The sequence below is a fragment of the Gloeophyllum trabeum genome, assembly GCF_000344685.1.
Source record: "Gloeophyllum trabeum ATCC 11539 unplaced genomic scaffold GLOTRscaffold_00003, whole genome shotgun sequence".
NCBI classification, from domain to species: domain Eukaryota; kingdom Fungi; phylum Basidiomycota; class Agaricomycetes; order Gloeophyllales; family Gloeophyllaceae; genus Gloeophyllum; species Gloeophyllum trabeum.
The window spans coordinates 2,779,629-2,795,970 of NW_006920412.1; the positions used below are offsets into that span (position 1 = coordinate 2,779,629).

General features: G+C 52.1%; 3 protein-coding genes across 3 annotated transcripts; 1 reads left to right on the plus strand and 2 right to left on the minus strand.

Annotated features, from left to right (window-relative positions):
- Positions 1 to 85: 85 nt before the first annotated feature.
- Positions 86 to 7,862, minus strand: pks4 (ketoacyl-synt-domain-containing protein; the record flags this gene model as incomplete). The annotated part of the gene is made up of 18 exons (XM_007865538.1): positions 86 to 480; positions 536 to 690; positions 746 to 1,143; positions 1,196 to 3,196; positions 3,256 to 3,426; positions 3,479 to 3,756; positions 3,809 to 4,023; positions 4,087 to 4,304; positions 4,396 to 4,566; positions 4,619 to 6,413; positions 6,460 to 6,556; positions 6,610 to 6,757; positions 6,817 to 6,901; positions 6,964 to 7,047; positions 7,097 to 7,302; positions 7,356 to 7,602; positions 7,652 to 7,785; positions 7,839 to 7,862. 18 exons carry the CDS (start codon positions 7,860 to 7,862, stop codon positions 86 to 88), a joined length of 6,822 nt encoding a protein of 2,273 aa, XP_007863729.1.
- A 2,346-nt stretch (positions 7,863 to 10,208) lies between these two features.
- On the minus strand, positions 10,209 to 11,628 carry GLOTRDRAFT_127087 (uncharacterized protein; the record flags this gene model as incomplete). The annotated part of the gene is made up of 8 exons (XM_007865539.1): positions 10,209 to 10,511; positions 10,573 to 10,751; positions 10,808 to 10,936; positions 10,991 to 11,069; positions 11,121 to 11,279; positions 11,331 to 11,449; positions 11,506 to 11,539; positions 11,599 to 11,628. The coding sequence occupies 8 exons, from the start codon at positions 11,626 to 11,628 to the stop codon at positions 10,209 to 10,211; spliced, it is 1,032 nt and encodes a 343-aa protein (XP_007863730.1).
- A 1,295-nt stretch (positions 11,629 to 12,923) lies between these two features.
- On the plus strand, positions 12,924 to 16,337 carry GLOTRDRAFT_137262 (acetyl-CoA synthetase-like protein; the record flags this gene model as incomplete). The annotated part of the gene is made up of 18 exons (XM_007865540.1): positions 12,924 to 13,185; positions 13,239 to 13,568; positions 13,618 to 13,686; positions 13,744 to 13,803; positions 13,861 to 13,892; positions 13,945 to 14,076; positions 14,126 to 14,179; positions 14,234 to 14,316; positions 14,373 to 14,407; positions 14,459 to 14,508; positions 14,547 to 14,618; positions 14,674 to 14,832; positions 14,884 to 14,902; positions 14,958 to 15,108; positions 15,162 to 15,219; positions 15,271 to 15,530; positions 15,591 to 16,135; positions 16,194 to 16,337. Coding segments are annotated over 18 exons (2,514 nt in total), but the record flags the coding sequence as incomplete, so codon positions are not given.
- Positions 16,338 to 16,342: the final 5 nt, after the last annotated feature.

Consider the following 16,342-nt stretch of genomic DNA (forward strand, 5'->3'; position numbering starts at 1 on the left):
TAGGTTACAACGGGTATTTCCCGTCTCCATCCACAAACGGTCGCTGTGCAAGTGCTCGTAAAGAGCGGCCAGTCAGGTAAGTCAGCTATTGACCGCTTCGCTCTTTGACAATCTCCCGCAGATCGCGCACCGACATATGAGACAGTAGCTCCAGTTGGGAAATACTGACGCCTAGTCGCGCTTTTAGGTCGGCGGACATCCGTGCCGCCATTAAAGAATCCAGTCCATAGGATGTGAGGGGCACGGAGTCGGATATGTCGCTGGCGGGCACTCCAAGGATATGAGTGACAGTACTTTCGGTAGGATCCCCGTCCTCCGACTGCTCTAAGGATTCAGGGGCCTTCCACGTTGGCAAATGGCCGAACAGTGGCTGCGACTCTATGTCGGCAGCCACATCTTGCCAAGACAACTGAGGGATGTAAAGCGACACTTTGTCTTTCGATACACTCTTGATGCTGGCTTCCACTGACTTGCACAAGGCTAATATACGGTCTGAGATATCGCCGGCATTTGCTTAGAACAGAATGCAACCTACCTCTCATAGTTATCCCCCAGTTTAAAAAGTGGTTTGACTTCTTGATACCCTGGGCTTCGTTCCTGACGACCCACCCAGCATCTCGAATACCTGGAACGGATATCGAGAGGGCATTCGGGTATTTGTAAGTCATGCCTTCCAAAGCCGTTGAAGCACTATTAAGGGCATGAATGCTGATTAGGGGTGTACGAAGTGCAACGTCGTTCTCACCATGTGTAGTTGGTCTGACCGGGACTCCCGAATAACGCTGCCACCGAGGAAAATGATAGGAAGAAGTCCAGAGATGACATGTCAATGAGCGATGATATTGTCTCGAACGCGCTAATCTTGGGGCTGGCAGCTGCCTCGAATGATTCAGCGGTCTGGTTCACGAACAGCTTGTCCGACAAGACGAGCGTAAGAAGGAAACAGCCACCGATACGCCCGTGAACACCGTCAATGAGCTGGCGCATCTGCTCCTTGTCGGTTGCGTCGACTGAGGCCAGACGCACGTCCATGCCGGGGATGGATCGTAGGAAATCCACTATCCGCCTGTTCTTCATATTTCCCGGTTGCTTTAAGCGCTCTTCTCCGGAACGAGAGGTGAGCACTATATGTCTAGCGCCCCGCTGATAATGCGAATCAGAGAAGCTAGCGCTTGATCACAGGGGTCTTTCATACCTGAGACATCCAGAAGGCAAGATGTATCCCTATCCCTCCGATCCCGCCCAGAAGAAGATACGTCTTTTCACCCGAAAATAAGGAAGAAGACGGTAAGGTCAATTCCGCTAAATTTGGGCCTTGTTCCGCCGGGGTCGATAGCTGAGGCCATAATCCTATACCAATGAATTGATCTAGACAAGCCAGAGCTGACCCGATAACCCAGGGTTCGTCTTGGATAATTTGGCTCAATCCATCCCATGAGTACAACTTCCCACCCTTTGACATGAACCGCGAAAGTCTGAGAGAGAGGTAGGAGTCGGAAGAATCAAGTATAGCGCAATCGAAGCGGGGAGACTGTCGGGCAGTAGAGACTGGTAAGACATCCCAGACGTGGTCGCTGTCCAGGTTAAATCGGTGTTTGAGAGAGTCTCTGCCATCTTCTCGACACAAGACATAGACATCGATGCCCAAGCTCTGCAGACATTCCACGATGCCGGCGCCGACGCTCGTTCCGTCAGTTTTCACTAGGACACGACGCAGAAGCTCCAGTCTTCCCGGCTGAGCGATGGCTGAGGATCCGAAAGCAAGAATGCAGATTAGATGCGGGAGGAGATCCGCAGATGCGATGGCTGATCCGAGTTCCGCACCGTAGGCGCACCCGACGTGGACCTTCAGGGGGGTGACCGGAGGGTCACAGCTCACAGCGATCACGTAGTGACCAGCCTCATACGACCGAACCGGAGAGCTAATGACGCGGCCGAGATAAGTGTATATATTTGTTTTCTCTGAGTTCCAATAGCGAACGATATCGAGGGTAATGGTCTGCTCCTGCGGCCAGGGCCACGGTGACGGTTTGATCTTCGATGGGGCCTCTAAAGGACACTCTTCGACAGGAACAATCCGCGGGACGTAAAGTGATCCGTCCAGCAACAATTCGACCTCCGGTTCGACATATGCCCTGATCTGCAGGCGGTCGATCCAGAGTTGGCGATCCCCACACTCTACGCGCTCGTCCATTATCACGAGATGAATATCCCATAGTGGGAACTCTCCCCGAAGTGACCGTGTTAATCCAAGAGCAGACGCTGCATCCATACCTTGCGTAGCTATGAACCAAAGAGAGTGAGTTTCGGCCGGATCCAGGCGCGCTATCGTTTCCTGCAACAATAACTCCTGACGGAAGTTGACCGTCAAAGTAACTGGTTTATGGACGGAGGGTTGTAGGCCGCGGCCATCGCCGTTCTGACCAGATGTACCATTCGCATCGACATGATGAAGGTGGGGTGGAGAAGATGACAAGACATCCAGCATTGCTTGTGGCTCCTTCTGAGCGACAAAGGTGAGCGACAGATCTTCTTCGGCAGGCACGTTGCGCAGATGAACACATCGCATACCACTCTCACCCAGCCATTGCCTCCAAACTTCCGCGGGCACGGTGCAATGCCTACGGTCGTCTGCATAGTTGAACCACTCCGCGAACGAGCCGAAGAGGAAATCATACCAAAGAGTTCCCGGGGAGTGCTGCAGCCAGTGGCGACCATCGAAGTCCGTTATAATCAAAAGACCACCAGGAACCAGCAGATTGTTAATGGTTTTCAAGGCCGCGCGAAGGTCGGGTGCGGCGTGTAGAACATGTAAACCAAGGATAACGTCGAATGACTCGAGAAGAATGCCTTGCTCCCTCGGGTCGCGTGTGATATCAAGTTGGGCGGTCCGGACATGCGGATACTTGGCTCGACCAGCAGCTTGCGCGGCCAGGCCAAGGGAGATATCAGATGCCCAATACTCCGTCAATATCCCAGATGTTTCTTGTGCGACTTTGCACGCTCCTTCAGTGAGCATCCCTGTCCCACACCCGACTTCGAGTACTCTAACAACCTTTTTGCCTTCCTTCCTGAGCGTCTCTAACGCAGTGCGGAAGAGGGCAGCGTTGTCGGAGCATGCACCGTTCACTGTATTTTCCGGCCCATAGAAAGCGGCCATGGTCTGCGCATCACTGTAAAGTGCCTCCACTGTTACCTAAGTCCCAAAATTCATCAGCGTACGGAATTAGGTCAGGACCGACGAAGAGAACAGACCTTGTGCGATTCGAAGATCAGAGGGTGGATTTTGGCAACTTTGTCCGTTATAAGGAAATAGTTTGGATAAGATGCACGCAATTCGTTTAAGACAGCTTCATCAACTTTTGTAGACGTTGTCTGGCGTTGTAAGGCTTCCATTGCAAACTTCATGTACCGTTCTCTGTGAATCTGGTGGCCATATTCAGTGACTTTATAGCACAGGTTGGTCTGCAGTACAGACCTCTGGGCCTACACGATGAGGGTCCTCTAGTGACTTGCGTATGATCGTGACAGCGAGATCATCGAGGCACTCATAGAGGCGCCTACTGTCCTTTATCGCCGGTCTGTCGTACACTGGGAACCCTGCTATCGGGGATACTGCGACCGGCTGCCAGACTACGGTGTACCCTTGTTCTTTATCGTCAATCGCAGTGGAATGTCTAGCCATGGTGAATCCTGTGATAGAGCAGATGTGACGTCCCGTAGGACTTGCGATTACCATGTCTACGACAACGGCATCTAAGAGGAGCTGTCAATATTACATCGCAGAAAGACAGAGCGATCGGCATACCTGGCGACCAGCTAGAGAGCACAAGATGTACAAAGATATTATCCTTGAGGGAAGTGGGCGACAAATCTTGCACGCCGACATAAGCGGCCTTGGAGGGGAGCCAGAATGCCTCTGTGGCATACTCGCATACCCCGTCCTCGGGGTCGATGATAAAGCACATACATGAGTGGAAGATAGAATCCAATAGCACGGGATGGAATTTGTAGTCCGCAAGGCTAGTATACTGCATGTCAGCGGAAATGCTTTAAAAATATAGGGCTGTCTATACGTGCACTCACTCGTCAAACTCCGATCCTCCTCTAACCTCCACTAAGGCCTGGCCAGGGCCTGTGTAGCAGGACAAGATGCGACGATATTCAGGCGAGAAGCTGGCATACTGTTTGAAACCTTGCTCGTAAATAGCCTGTACATCGAACGGGAGATTACAATCTCTCCGAATGGCTTCGAGATCCAGCGTGGGTCGACATTCGCTTGCATCCTCATGCGATAATAGCCCCTGTACATGAAGTACGTCGTAGCTGGGGGAATTCTGCGTATGAGGTTAGGATGAGGCAAGTCTTGCCCAGCGCCATCGGCTACTGACGCACCTTCCAGACCCACGGAGCGGTGAAGTTGCGGGCTGTTAACGACGATGACGTCTTCACCCACCATTGCCCTCCATCTGTATCGACTTCAACCGAGAGAGGCGTCGTCGAGTTCAGAGGTAGAGCGGAAAGGAATTCCACGTCGTATAGAGCGGTGGCACCAAATTCAAGCCCCTGGACGACATACTGGTCGTCTACAGTTACGGTATAAACACTGATGGCTTACCATTTCGATGAAGCCAGCGGCTGGCATTATTGGAACATTATTAATGACATGTTGGGCGAGTAGAGGATGTGTCTCGGAGTTGAGGAAGATTCTGGGACAGTTGAGAGGCCCATTAGGGCTAAGGAAGCGTTTGTGGAAGGAGGGATGTTCAGAATGATATGGCACCTCCTTCTTTTGGAACGGATAGACTGGATACTCCACGTCGTAAGGATTCGGGTAGTCATTGAGGGCGTCCAAGTCGACCATGACGCCCCTGGTAGTGAGGCAGCCTAAGCAGCCGAGGAATTCCCGAGCCTCTAAACTCGGAGAGCCTTTACGACTTCGACGGAGAGCGCAAGTGATGGCCGAGGGGGGGAAACCCATTGACATGATGTAGGATGCCAGCACTGGATGAGGAGAGATCTCTACGAAGCTTGGGTCGACGCCTTGTATCGAGATGCGGCGCAGGACTTCCTCGAACAACACAGGACATCTAGCGTTGTTCCAGAAGTACTCGGGAGTGAACGGCTCGTCCATAACATCACCAGTCACCGTGGAATACGTCGGTACTATGGGACGCCCGGAAGCTGGGTACGCGGAGAAGACCTCTGTGAGCGAATTCAAACAGTGCTCCTTGACTGCATCCATGAGAGGCGAGTGGACAGGAACCGGTATATTGAGCTTGCGACCGAGGATACCTTGCTCCACCGCTTTACTCAACACCATATCGATAAGAGGCCTTAGACCCGACACCGTAACGGCGTCCTGCGAGTTGTGGCAGGCTACCACAAGCTCAGGGGCGCCGCTCTGGAGTCCTGAAAGCGCAAGAACTTCTTCGATGATCGGCTGAGCTATGTGAACACTGCACGACAGAGCCAACATAGTCCCTCCGATGCGCTCCGCACTTTCCATCATCTTCGCTCGGGCAATGGCCACCTTGAGCGCAAGGTCTTTCGGACCTGCACCTGAGGCGTAGATGAGTGCGGTCTCTCCCGCACTATGACCGAGAACAACATCCGGCTTGACACCAAAACTTCTCAGGAGGTCGTAGCAAGCCATTTGTACCATGGTCAGCGCAGGTAGAGCAACCTCCCATTGTGAGAGAACAGAGCTATCGACATCGGCCTCATTCCCATCGAAGAGTCGGAAGGAGTCAACTAGCGACTGGCCCGTGACCTCCTTATACGTCCGGTCCATTTCAAGAATGCTCCGCCTGAACTCTGGGTAGATCGCATACATTTGGCGGCCCATATGGATGTGCTGCGGTCCTTGACCAGAAAAGACAAATATTACCGGGGATTTGCGGCCACTAGCTATAAAATGGGGCTCTGAAAAGAGAAGCTTGCCCTCCGCCGATGGATCGAAGATCGCGAAAGACCTCCATGGCATCTGCAATGCGCGCCGGCCAAATGACAAGGAGACTGCCGGATGAGACTCGACGCTCCTCAATCGGATGAGCTCCTCAGCAGACGAGTTAATCGAGGCTACTGCCCGAGGCGAAAGAGCGCCCGTTACCAGAAGCGTGGGCCTCCCGGCGGACTTGGGGAAGACGCTGGCCGTCTGAAAGGTGTTATGTTCTTGGAGCACGACATGCCCACCTGCTCCACCTATTCCCCAGCTGGAGATGCCAATGTGAGAAACCTCTGGATGGTGTCTCGGTAGCGATACCGTTTCATTCGGGACCTGGATCTTATACTTCTGCCACTCGATCTTGGAGTTCGGGATGGCGAGATTGACATTGGGTGGAATGGACCGCCGTTGGAAAATGTGGAGAGCTTTCACAACGGATACCAAGAAGGCCACTGCTTCCGTATGGCTGCATAATGTAAGAACTCTTGTCCCGCACACGGAGGGAAACATACCCAAAATTCCCCTTGACGCTCCCACAAATTACAGCGTCTTCTCTTTGGCATTCTTCACCCACCCAATTTGCCTCGGTTGGGTCGCCGGCCGCGGTCCCTGGACATTGCGGATCAAAACCATGTGATAATTCGTCAATAGTGCAGACGCACCCGTCGCATGACATTCTACGAAATCGACTTGGCTAGGTTCGACGCCCGTTCGGGCATAGGCGTCAAGCATAGCTTGTCGTTGAGCCTCAGCAACGGGTGCATAGACCGGGGAAACGGAACCCGTATGGAGGATTGCTGAGCCAAGCACCTAGAGAATGTCGGATATCCGTCAGAGATCCGTCGAAGATGCTACAGACGAAAACCCACGTTCGCGTACACTCTGTCGCGGTCGTGGACCGCTCTCTGGAGTGGCTTGATAACGATCACAACAGCACCTTCTCCGCGTGAAAACCTGCGAATCAGAGTGATAGATCGGTCAGACCAATGTCGAGAAGGGCAGAATGGATGCGTTACCCGTCTGCATGCTCATCGAAAGGCTTACACATCCCGTCAGGTGACAGAACCGATGCATGAGAGTACTGTATCCAATCGAACAGCCTATAGTACGATTAAGGAAGCGTGCTCCAACTGAAATCGATTTCTTTACCTATGATTCAACTGGCAGCCTCCGACGACTGCCGCTTCGCACTCGCCCTTAGCTATCGACTCCAAAGCGAGATGCATAGCGGTGAAAGTAGAGCTGCAGGCCGTGTCCAAGGAGACAGACGGCCCGCGGAGATCAAGATGGTATGATATTCTGTTGGCCAGCATAGAGGGTATGTAAGCAAAAGTCCCCTCGGCTTCGTGTTCGTGCTGTTCATAATTTGAGTGAATATCTTATATGATTGTGCAAGCGGGGAACCTACATAATCGCTCAATGCACCGAAATCGTGGACGACTCCGGCCATGAAGCAACCAACACGCCGCCCGCGGTATGGGATGGCTGCATCAGTGAGAGCATTGAAAGACAGCTCCAACAGTTTCCTCGCGCTGAGCGGCAGAGCGCGCGCGTCTTTCAGGGTAAGGCCGAATTCCAGGTAATCGAAATGAGAGATGTCTTTCAAAAAGGTTCCTCTGTCAGGCACGATCTGACCAGGCCCCGTGCCATGTCGGCTTGGCCAGATTTAGTACACGAGCCTGAGGCTATGCGTGAAGCTCTTACCCCTTAATGTTGAATCTATCCATTGGTATAGTTTCATAAGCATCTTTCGCTTCATCCAGGAAGGTCCAGACGGCCTCGTAGTCAAGGTTATTTGCGGTGTGCGCCCCAGAGGGTAATTCGCAGGCCACGCCCACCTTCAGCGACAGACTATGAGGACAGTAGAATGATGTTATCGTGGACCACATACGATTGCGATACGACCGTCGGTCATCGGGGGCGGTCTCGATGTCGTGGTTTAACTTCAATGAGCCGCGGAAAAAACCCGTCTTCAAAGGATGGGTCACTCGGACTTCCACTAGGAGTGAACCTCTTTAATACGAGATCGGCTCCCGGTACGGTGGTAGAAGTAAGACGAATTTTTGGCGGCGCTCGATGCAGCAGTAGAAGTTAGATGTCTTTCTGACCCAGGGGAACTTCGTCTCACCAATTGAAAGGTACGAGCCTCGAGTACGGAAGTCGCCGACCAAGGGAGGAGCTGCGCCAATGCTCTACGGAGCTGAGTGTCCGGCCAAAATTACATCCAGAGACCGAATGTATGATTCTCATCTTCCGTCCCAGACCTGATGGAAGCCATACAGATCATAGGAAGCTATAATGGCAAGCTCAGTCCATCAGATACTGTATAATCCGACCCTCCATTACCTGTTATCACGACCATCTTCGCACGCGGGCCTTGTGCAGCTCATCACCTGTAATATTCGTTGTTTATTGTATTGGACTCGGACGACATGTTTGCAAGATGGCCACAAGATAGAGGTACCGGCTCAGTCGCTTACCAGGAGTTTTCCCGCATCGTGCATGCTAGCCAAGGTGGTATAGGCCCTAGCTAGTTGAGCCTACTATTGGACTGCAGACAGGCGGAGCGTACGAAGCTGATCGTGTGTCAAAGGACTAGCTCTCTCATGCCACGTGCCCTGAGGCCACTGATGCCGGCCCGGGTGTGCAATGTTCGCAGGAATACGATACCGCCCTCAAAGAAAATACCATGGAAAGCTCTCAGCACCGCCTCAGGAGTCGGCCGTAAGTCGCCTGCATTGTATCCTCGATAACCACACAGTTTCGTCACGGTCAGCGGCAGAAAAGAAACGACGTGGATGGCCTCGGCCCCATCTTGCCACGCATGATCAGAACATAAGGCAAGTCTTCCTCTATTCTGCCTCAGGCTACTATTATCAGGGTTGTTTGTTCTCCTCCGTGCTGCGACGAAGATGGTTATGGCCGGAGGATCTGCAATCCCGACATATGTTTGTGTCACAACGGTGGCCATCATACAGCGCTCCGGTGCTTTCGGGGGTGCCTTGAATGTCTCGACTGATGATCCACTTGCTTGGGACGCGTCTGTCAGGATAGCGTAATGTATAGCCTGAGAGCAACACAATGCTTATTGATACATTCTAGGACGCGATCCATTGCAGGACTGGGAGCTGAGCACCGCTCGCTAAGTATACCGTATGTCCACAGTTGCGAACGGTCGAGTCGTATTTGTCTTGCGGATCTTCGCTTTCCTTGCGGATCTTCGCTTTCCTCTGAGGTGCGGTCCTCTGTTCGAGTATCGGTGGATTTGGAGGCTTGTCAGCCTCCATTTTCAGCTGGCATCCTCAAGTCAGGATCAGTGAGCGTCACGATGTATCATCTGATGTTGAATGAACATGGGGAACCCTCATCCCCGGACTCCAGAGTTCACGGTGAGTGCGGATTCTCACATATCTCCCGGGTCATGTTCATCCCTCTGTTATGAGTACATCGTCGTATAACGGAAGATAGCCCTGATGGCCGAGAAGGACGAGAAAAAGTTCTGACGGCACCGTTATACGTTTATCTATTTGTGAGAAGAAGGAAGGTGTTCCTGGCAGCGATAGATAATAGACCCTGAACGTCAAGAGGAGAAGAGGTTCCGAACGCCACCAGGATTAGATCATGGCATGTCAGAGTCTTCTCCAACTGCAGCAGAAGAGCCATATAAGCTTTGGCAAGACTTCGTCAGGGTCGGATATAAGAACTACTCTGGAAGGTGCGGCGCAAGATGATGATCAAGGTGAAATGCATCACCTTATCCGTTTTTCTACTTAGTCTTCTCCCAGATTCATCAGATAACCTGGGTCGACGCAGGATATCCGCGACGACGGATCATTATTCTGGATCCACCTGGGAGCCGTTTTTGCGTGGATCTCCACACATCGCAGCACTGGGCAAGCATGCACAAGGGCGAAGACGGTTTCTCCGCTTCGCACATTAACCCAATCACAAGTACTGTACATGCGGGAATTGGTGTTCGCACCATCCGCGTGATACCGGCGAAGTCTCGAAAACCGAAGGATCCCTGGGCTCCCGTTGCTCACTACTTTTGTTATTCTCTCTTCTGCCATGTTCGAAGCTGCCGGTCAATCCTTTAGCTGTGACAGAGATATGCCCTATATTATCCCAGATCGCTCTAGTAGTACATAATTTTATGTCAGGTATAGGCCCTGAAGCAAGACAACAACCAATCCAGCCAGCCACTCTCCTCGCCAATGACGGCCAGTCACCGGCGTCTAGCACCAGGCAACGATCCCTGTCGCTATGCCAGATCTCCATCAAAACCGTAAGTACCCGCTTTTGAGTTGCCGGATACATCTACGGGCTCCCCAGAATCGCCATCGTGCTCGACCAGCCGCTTAACATTGATTGCAAGCGGCTTCATCGGGTACTGTGCGGTTCCCGTTGCGGGGTTCGCGTTCATCCCAGATTTCCACGGGGCTTGCCCTCGGCCAGTGGCTCGTTGGTAACTCGAGACTCCCGACGCGGTCGTTCCGTTGTTGCTGATACCCAGACCGATTCTGACCAGGATGAGACTGAACGTCACGCCAATAAGCGGATTAACCTGACATTCGCCCACCAGTGAATAATGAAGTATGACAGTGTAGTCTGAGGACAAGACTTACCAGGTCGAGTGCGGGATATTGCCCGTTGGATCCGCTGAGGTACACAACCAGGAGCGAGATAAGGGCAGCAGAGTATATCGCCCCCGATTCGACGACCACGGCGACAACGGGGAGGAAACTCATTTGGGCAGCGTGGCCTATCGAGCGCTCTCTCCACCAGAGACGGCCGGCAATCAGCGCTAATGCAAGCCCATAAGTCACAACTAAAAGCTTCCCTGGACGGGAATTGACGGACCAGTGCAGATAACGTTGGTGCAGAAAGTAAGGCTGAAGAACGAGGTTATCCACGGCTGGAGCGTCGATAGGAAGATGTCGGCTCCAGGTACAACTTGGGCTAACTCGTACGAAACTCCGTATCCCGTTACTGGCGGTGAGTGGGAATCAGAACAAGCTTTGTCTCAAAACCTTGTGACCGTACCTGCATTGCCCACTATGCAAAGTGCTGGGAAAATGATCACCCAAAGGTTTCGATTCCAGACTACCCATGTCCGGTACACCTGTGCGGTGTCAGAAACCTGAAACGAATGCGATGAATTGTGTCTACCCACCACGAACGAATCTCCGATTATGGTTTGAGTAGCGTAAACAACGGTTTTCGCCACTTGCTTGGGGTTCGACAGATTTGCATAATAAAGCAAAGCTCCGTCCTGTACATTTTTCTGGCCGATGAAGGCGTCCATTATGCGAGACAGATCGATTGCTAGATGCTTCAGTGTACCATTAGCTCAGTCAGATTCGGCGTTGCTGGTCAGACGTACCACTATGGCCAAGACAAACATTGTAGTGACGGTACTCATCATCACAATGTTCGCTCTCCTTGAGGTACGCTTATGCGACAGGATCCATAGTACTATACAGTACAGGATAAAGAACATGCCTTTTCGTTGCATGGACTGAGTTACGTATCGCCCATTTATAATCCGAAGTGCGTACCGAAAAACATCGACTCGAGGAATATAGCCACCAGCTATGCACGGATACCGTCAGATTGAGGCTCTTGAGTACGAATAACCCCAGACAACAGACCTGAGCGGCATCGAGACCGATTCCATCCATAGTTCAGAGAGGGTGAGGGATATGAGCGGGACCGGGGATAGTACAAAGGGAGTGTCGGGGTTCCACCGTTCACCACCCTGCCCTACTCCCATTTATTATGCGTCGCCATTAGCCCTCGGCAACGGGTACCCAAGGCAGTCGGACAAAGTCTGATGCTGCTTCAATTTGCGTCAACCTAGAACACGGAGGGCATCAACGGGATCCAGGGGGAAATGTTCTAGCGGTCACACCGTATATGCGATGAAGCAGGACTGTTAGGCACCCTGGATACTAAGATAGGACTTCTGCTACGGTCGGCACGGTTGTTTCCGTAAGTGGAGTTCGACTATGTTTGACCATCAGCAAACGATCAATGCCTGAGAATGGACGGAAGCAAATCCAGACTCCGCGGCGTATGCCCCAGCAGAACCGGAGGATTTCACCTCGACGTCGCTTACGCCTTTGTGGCGGTCAGAACTGACATGTACTCGCAGCCTGCATCATATACATCTCGCACGTATCCCATTGCTATGCACAAAGGGACTTGGCCACCTCGGGGTGGGCAGCTACGGGTAGCTTTAGCTCTAAGTATCGTGGGAGAACTCAGGTTCTGATACTGACGGTTCTCCATCTTCTCAGTGCAGATTGCCTATACGGTATTCAATCACGGTCGTATGGGTGTCCCTTATATGACTTCGACTTCTCTTCTGGGTCGGTTATTGTCCCTCATGTGCTTTTGCTTCCTTCGAAGGAGTATGACATACTTGATAAACGAGTGGCAAGTCTTCGCGCTACAAAACCGAGATCCCGCAGCCCAGCGTGGAAAGATGTGGAGAAAGGGAGTGGATTCGACGTTCTCCTGGGAAAGGATATCTGTGGCCAACCCCGCACATTTTCTGATCAGACATTTCGATCTCTCATGACCCACCCATAAGGTTATGATCTTGGTGCGACAGCCGAAGATCCCGGACACAGCAAATGGTTCATGACCGAAGCATTGACAGCTATTCAAGGTGGTATCTCGCGATCGGATTTCGCCCTGAACAAGACGTCGATCGCAGTCAAGCTGCCACTTCTGCTGAACGGCATACTGGCTATTGCTAGGTTATACAGAAAGATCAGTTTGAGTACAATCACTTCTGATAGACCGCTCATCATTCGTACGACCGAGCTACTGATATATAAATTGAAGTGACGTTCGTATTTCCGACAGGACAGTGGCATCTAAGGCTCATACGCACGGCTACCGTACGTAGGAATAGCACTCGAAACGACCATCAACAGCCGTCTGCTTCCTATCCTCGGCGTAACTAGCCATGTCGACTCTGACTTTCTCCCTCCCTCCGTCCGACGGGTCGTTGAGTATACCCCAAGTCTACGACTACCACTATGTCCACAATGCCGGTGCTCCTCTGTTCAAGTACCGCGCTAGTAATGGGGAAGTCAAGACACTATCTTGGGCTACAAGTGTTCGCGCCATACATCGCGTCGCCCGCCTGATTCAAGCCTATGTCGAAAATGCTGGTCAACGAGGGTCCGGCTCGAATCCCGTGGTTTTCGCGATCTTAGCATCCATAGGTTGAGTCTAGTACTACTTCACTGAAATATTCACTGATTGTCGTACTGAGTAGACTCATTCACTTACTTTGCATTAATGGCTGGGATCATTCGTGCTGGCCATGTGGCGTTCCCGATTTCCACGCGAAATTCACAGCTGGGGACAGCCCATCTTCTCAGGGAAAGCGGCGCAAAATACCTGTTCCTCAGCAAAGATGACGTTCATCAGAAACTTGGTACTGAAGCCAAGAATATAGTTCTGCAGGAGGGCACCCGGGATATTACAATTGTCTCACCCCCCGAGTATGCTGAACTCTTTGAGAAAGAGGACGCGCATTTCGAGCTTCTCTCGCCGATGTCCAAGCCGAAGGAGCAGCAGCCCGCTTTGATACTGCACTCGTCAGGTTAGTGTGACTGCATTACTTTGCAACTGCTACTTAGCAATTGCGCTAGGATCAACTGCTTTTCCGAAACCGATCACTCTTACGCACCGTATATTGTTACAGTGGGGATGCTTACCTTGTGAGTGCAGTAGAGATTTGAGTTTGGCGAATTATGTCAATGTATTTTTCTTGCCAGACTTTGGAGAGACGAAATTATGTGGGAAGGTGTTATCATGCCATTCTCTTCCCATGTTCCGTAAGTCATAGACGGCGTGTTGCCTTTTATACGGAGGGGAGTAATTATTTCCACCAGATGCGATGGGCGCCATTCAGCTCATGTGGACGGTACGTGCCCTTGTGTGGACCATGATTAATTCGTCCTCAAGGCCCTCATCAGGCAATGAACGGACTGATCATGTCTGCGTTCGCTCCGGCTGATCCTCCTATTGTTCCCTCGCCCGACCGTGTCTTCGAGGATGCCATCGGCACGGGTAGCAATTTTGTGTTCTGCGTGCCCGCTTTCGTTGAAGTGAGAAGCACTTCAAAACGTTTAGTGACATTTCGTTGATAGATCGCAGTATTGGTCAAGAGACCCGTCCAGGATCCAGAAGATGAAAGAATTATCTTCCATCGTGCGTCAGCGCTGCTTAAATTGAATTTATCGTCTTCCTTATGGAAAATTCCAGATCTTCGCTGGTGCTCCTATGAATCAAGCAGTTGGAGACATGTTGGTGGGACAAGGCGTGCCCCTGGTACCGTTCTATGGCGCGTGAGTGTGATACGCCGACAGAAAGCAGCTGCTCCACTGACTGATACACACAATAGGACTGAGATTGGATGCGTAGTAACCTTTTTGCCCAGTAAGTATCATATCCCTGAGTTCACAAGACTGTTCTAATTAATATTCGTAGAGGGACCCGCGAAGGAAGGGTGGGAATATTTCACTGCAAGTCGACAGGCCGTGGATCCGCATTCGTATTCCTCACTCATGTCTCACAGATTTCCAAACATTGTCAACCGGTGTTCCTACCACAAGAGACAGCGGACGACATCTTCGAACTGGCACTCGTGGTAAGCATGGGTTATGATCTTGACGTTCTGCAGCATGTACTGACTGTACGCCCAGGATTGCGACTCCCACACGCCTTGCGTGCTAAACCATAAAATAGACGGCAAAGCTGCGTATGCGACGAATGATCTCCTGATCAGGCACCCGACAAACCCCAATCTGTGGAAAATTTATGGACGAGCGGACGATCAGATTATGCATTCCACGGGGGAAAAGGTGGGGGAAGGGACTTTCAATAACCTAATCTTCTTGCTGACTGCGACGTAGACGAATCCAGGTCCATTGGGTGCGAATGTGCTGTCAATATACGGTATTGATGAATGACTCACGTTATGTCGCAGAGGCTATACTTTGCACCGACCCTTTGATCAGCAACGCTGTCATGTTTGGACGAGGCAAATTCCACGCTGGGGTCATCGTCGAGCCTGTCCCCGCTCAGCGCTTCGATCCCAGCGACCTGGAGCGGCTCGCGGAATACAGAAATCAAATATGGTCCGTGCTTTCCACTAGATAAATCGTGAGCATTCGCTTATACGTTGCACCAGGCCGACCGTGGAGAAGGTTAACGCGTACGCCCCGACCCATTCGCGAATCTTCAAGGAGGTAAGTACGTGTGTGATGCGGGTACTGCCAGAGCGGTTCACCTGGCCATAGATGATCCTCGTGACGAACCCCAGCAAGCCATTCGAACTGACGCCTAAAGGCACTCCGAGGCGCCACGTCGTATTGGCTGCGTACGAACAGGAGATCGAGAAGGCGTACGCCGATGTTGCCGAGTCGTCTCAGATAGAACTACCGACTCCGAAGACGTGGGATATCGAGGAAAGCGTGAACTTCGTGCGCGCGGCGCTCGATAATGTGCTGAAAGAGAAGGTTGGGGATGAGGATGACATATTCCAGCATGGATGCGACAGGTTTGTGAGCTCTCAATCACTGCACGTAAGCATCATCTTTACTAACAACTCTGCCTCCAGTCTGCAAGCTACGTGGATCCGCAACACGATCCTGCACGCACTGCGCGAGTCCAAAGTCCCTACTCGGCACATCCCGCATAACTTTGTCTACCAGTATCCCACCGTGCGCAAACTCGGTGCCTTCCTCGCCTCGACGGCGCAGCCCGGCGCGTCCGCCGCCACCCCGTCCGCAGATGGTATGAAGCTGCTAGCGGACAAGTACAGCGCCCAATTCCCAGCGCACTCTCCCAGCGTCCCCGTGCCCAACGCGGAAGCGGTTCTGGTTACGGGGACCACGGGCCGGCTAGGGTGTCACATTCTCGCCACGCTGCTCGCGCAATCCTCGGTGGCGCGCGTCTTTGCGCTTAACCGAAAGGATGCAAGGACCCAGCGTGGACTCGAAGCCAGGCAGAAGATTGCGCTAGAGGACCAAGGCTTGTCGCCGGAGCTAGTGCATCATGAAAAGCTTTCGTTGTTGGAGGGCGACGTGGTGTCATCGCAATTCGGGCTGGATGGTGCTATATTCAAGGCCATGCAAGAATCGGTGACTTGCATTATTCACAACGGTGAGATTCCTTATCTGGTAGTGAAGATTGATAAAAGTCACTAACTCGCGGGATGAAGCCTGGCGCGTAGATTTCAATGTGTCCCTCAGCTCCATGGAGCCTATGGTCGCGGGGACTCGCAACCTACTCGACTTCGCTCTGTCCTCGAAATTCACTTCCCCGCCCAAGTTCCTCTTCGTGAGCTCACTAAGCGTGTACAGGAGTGAG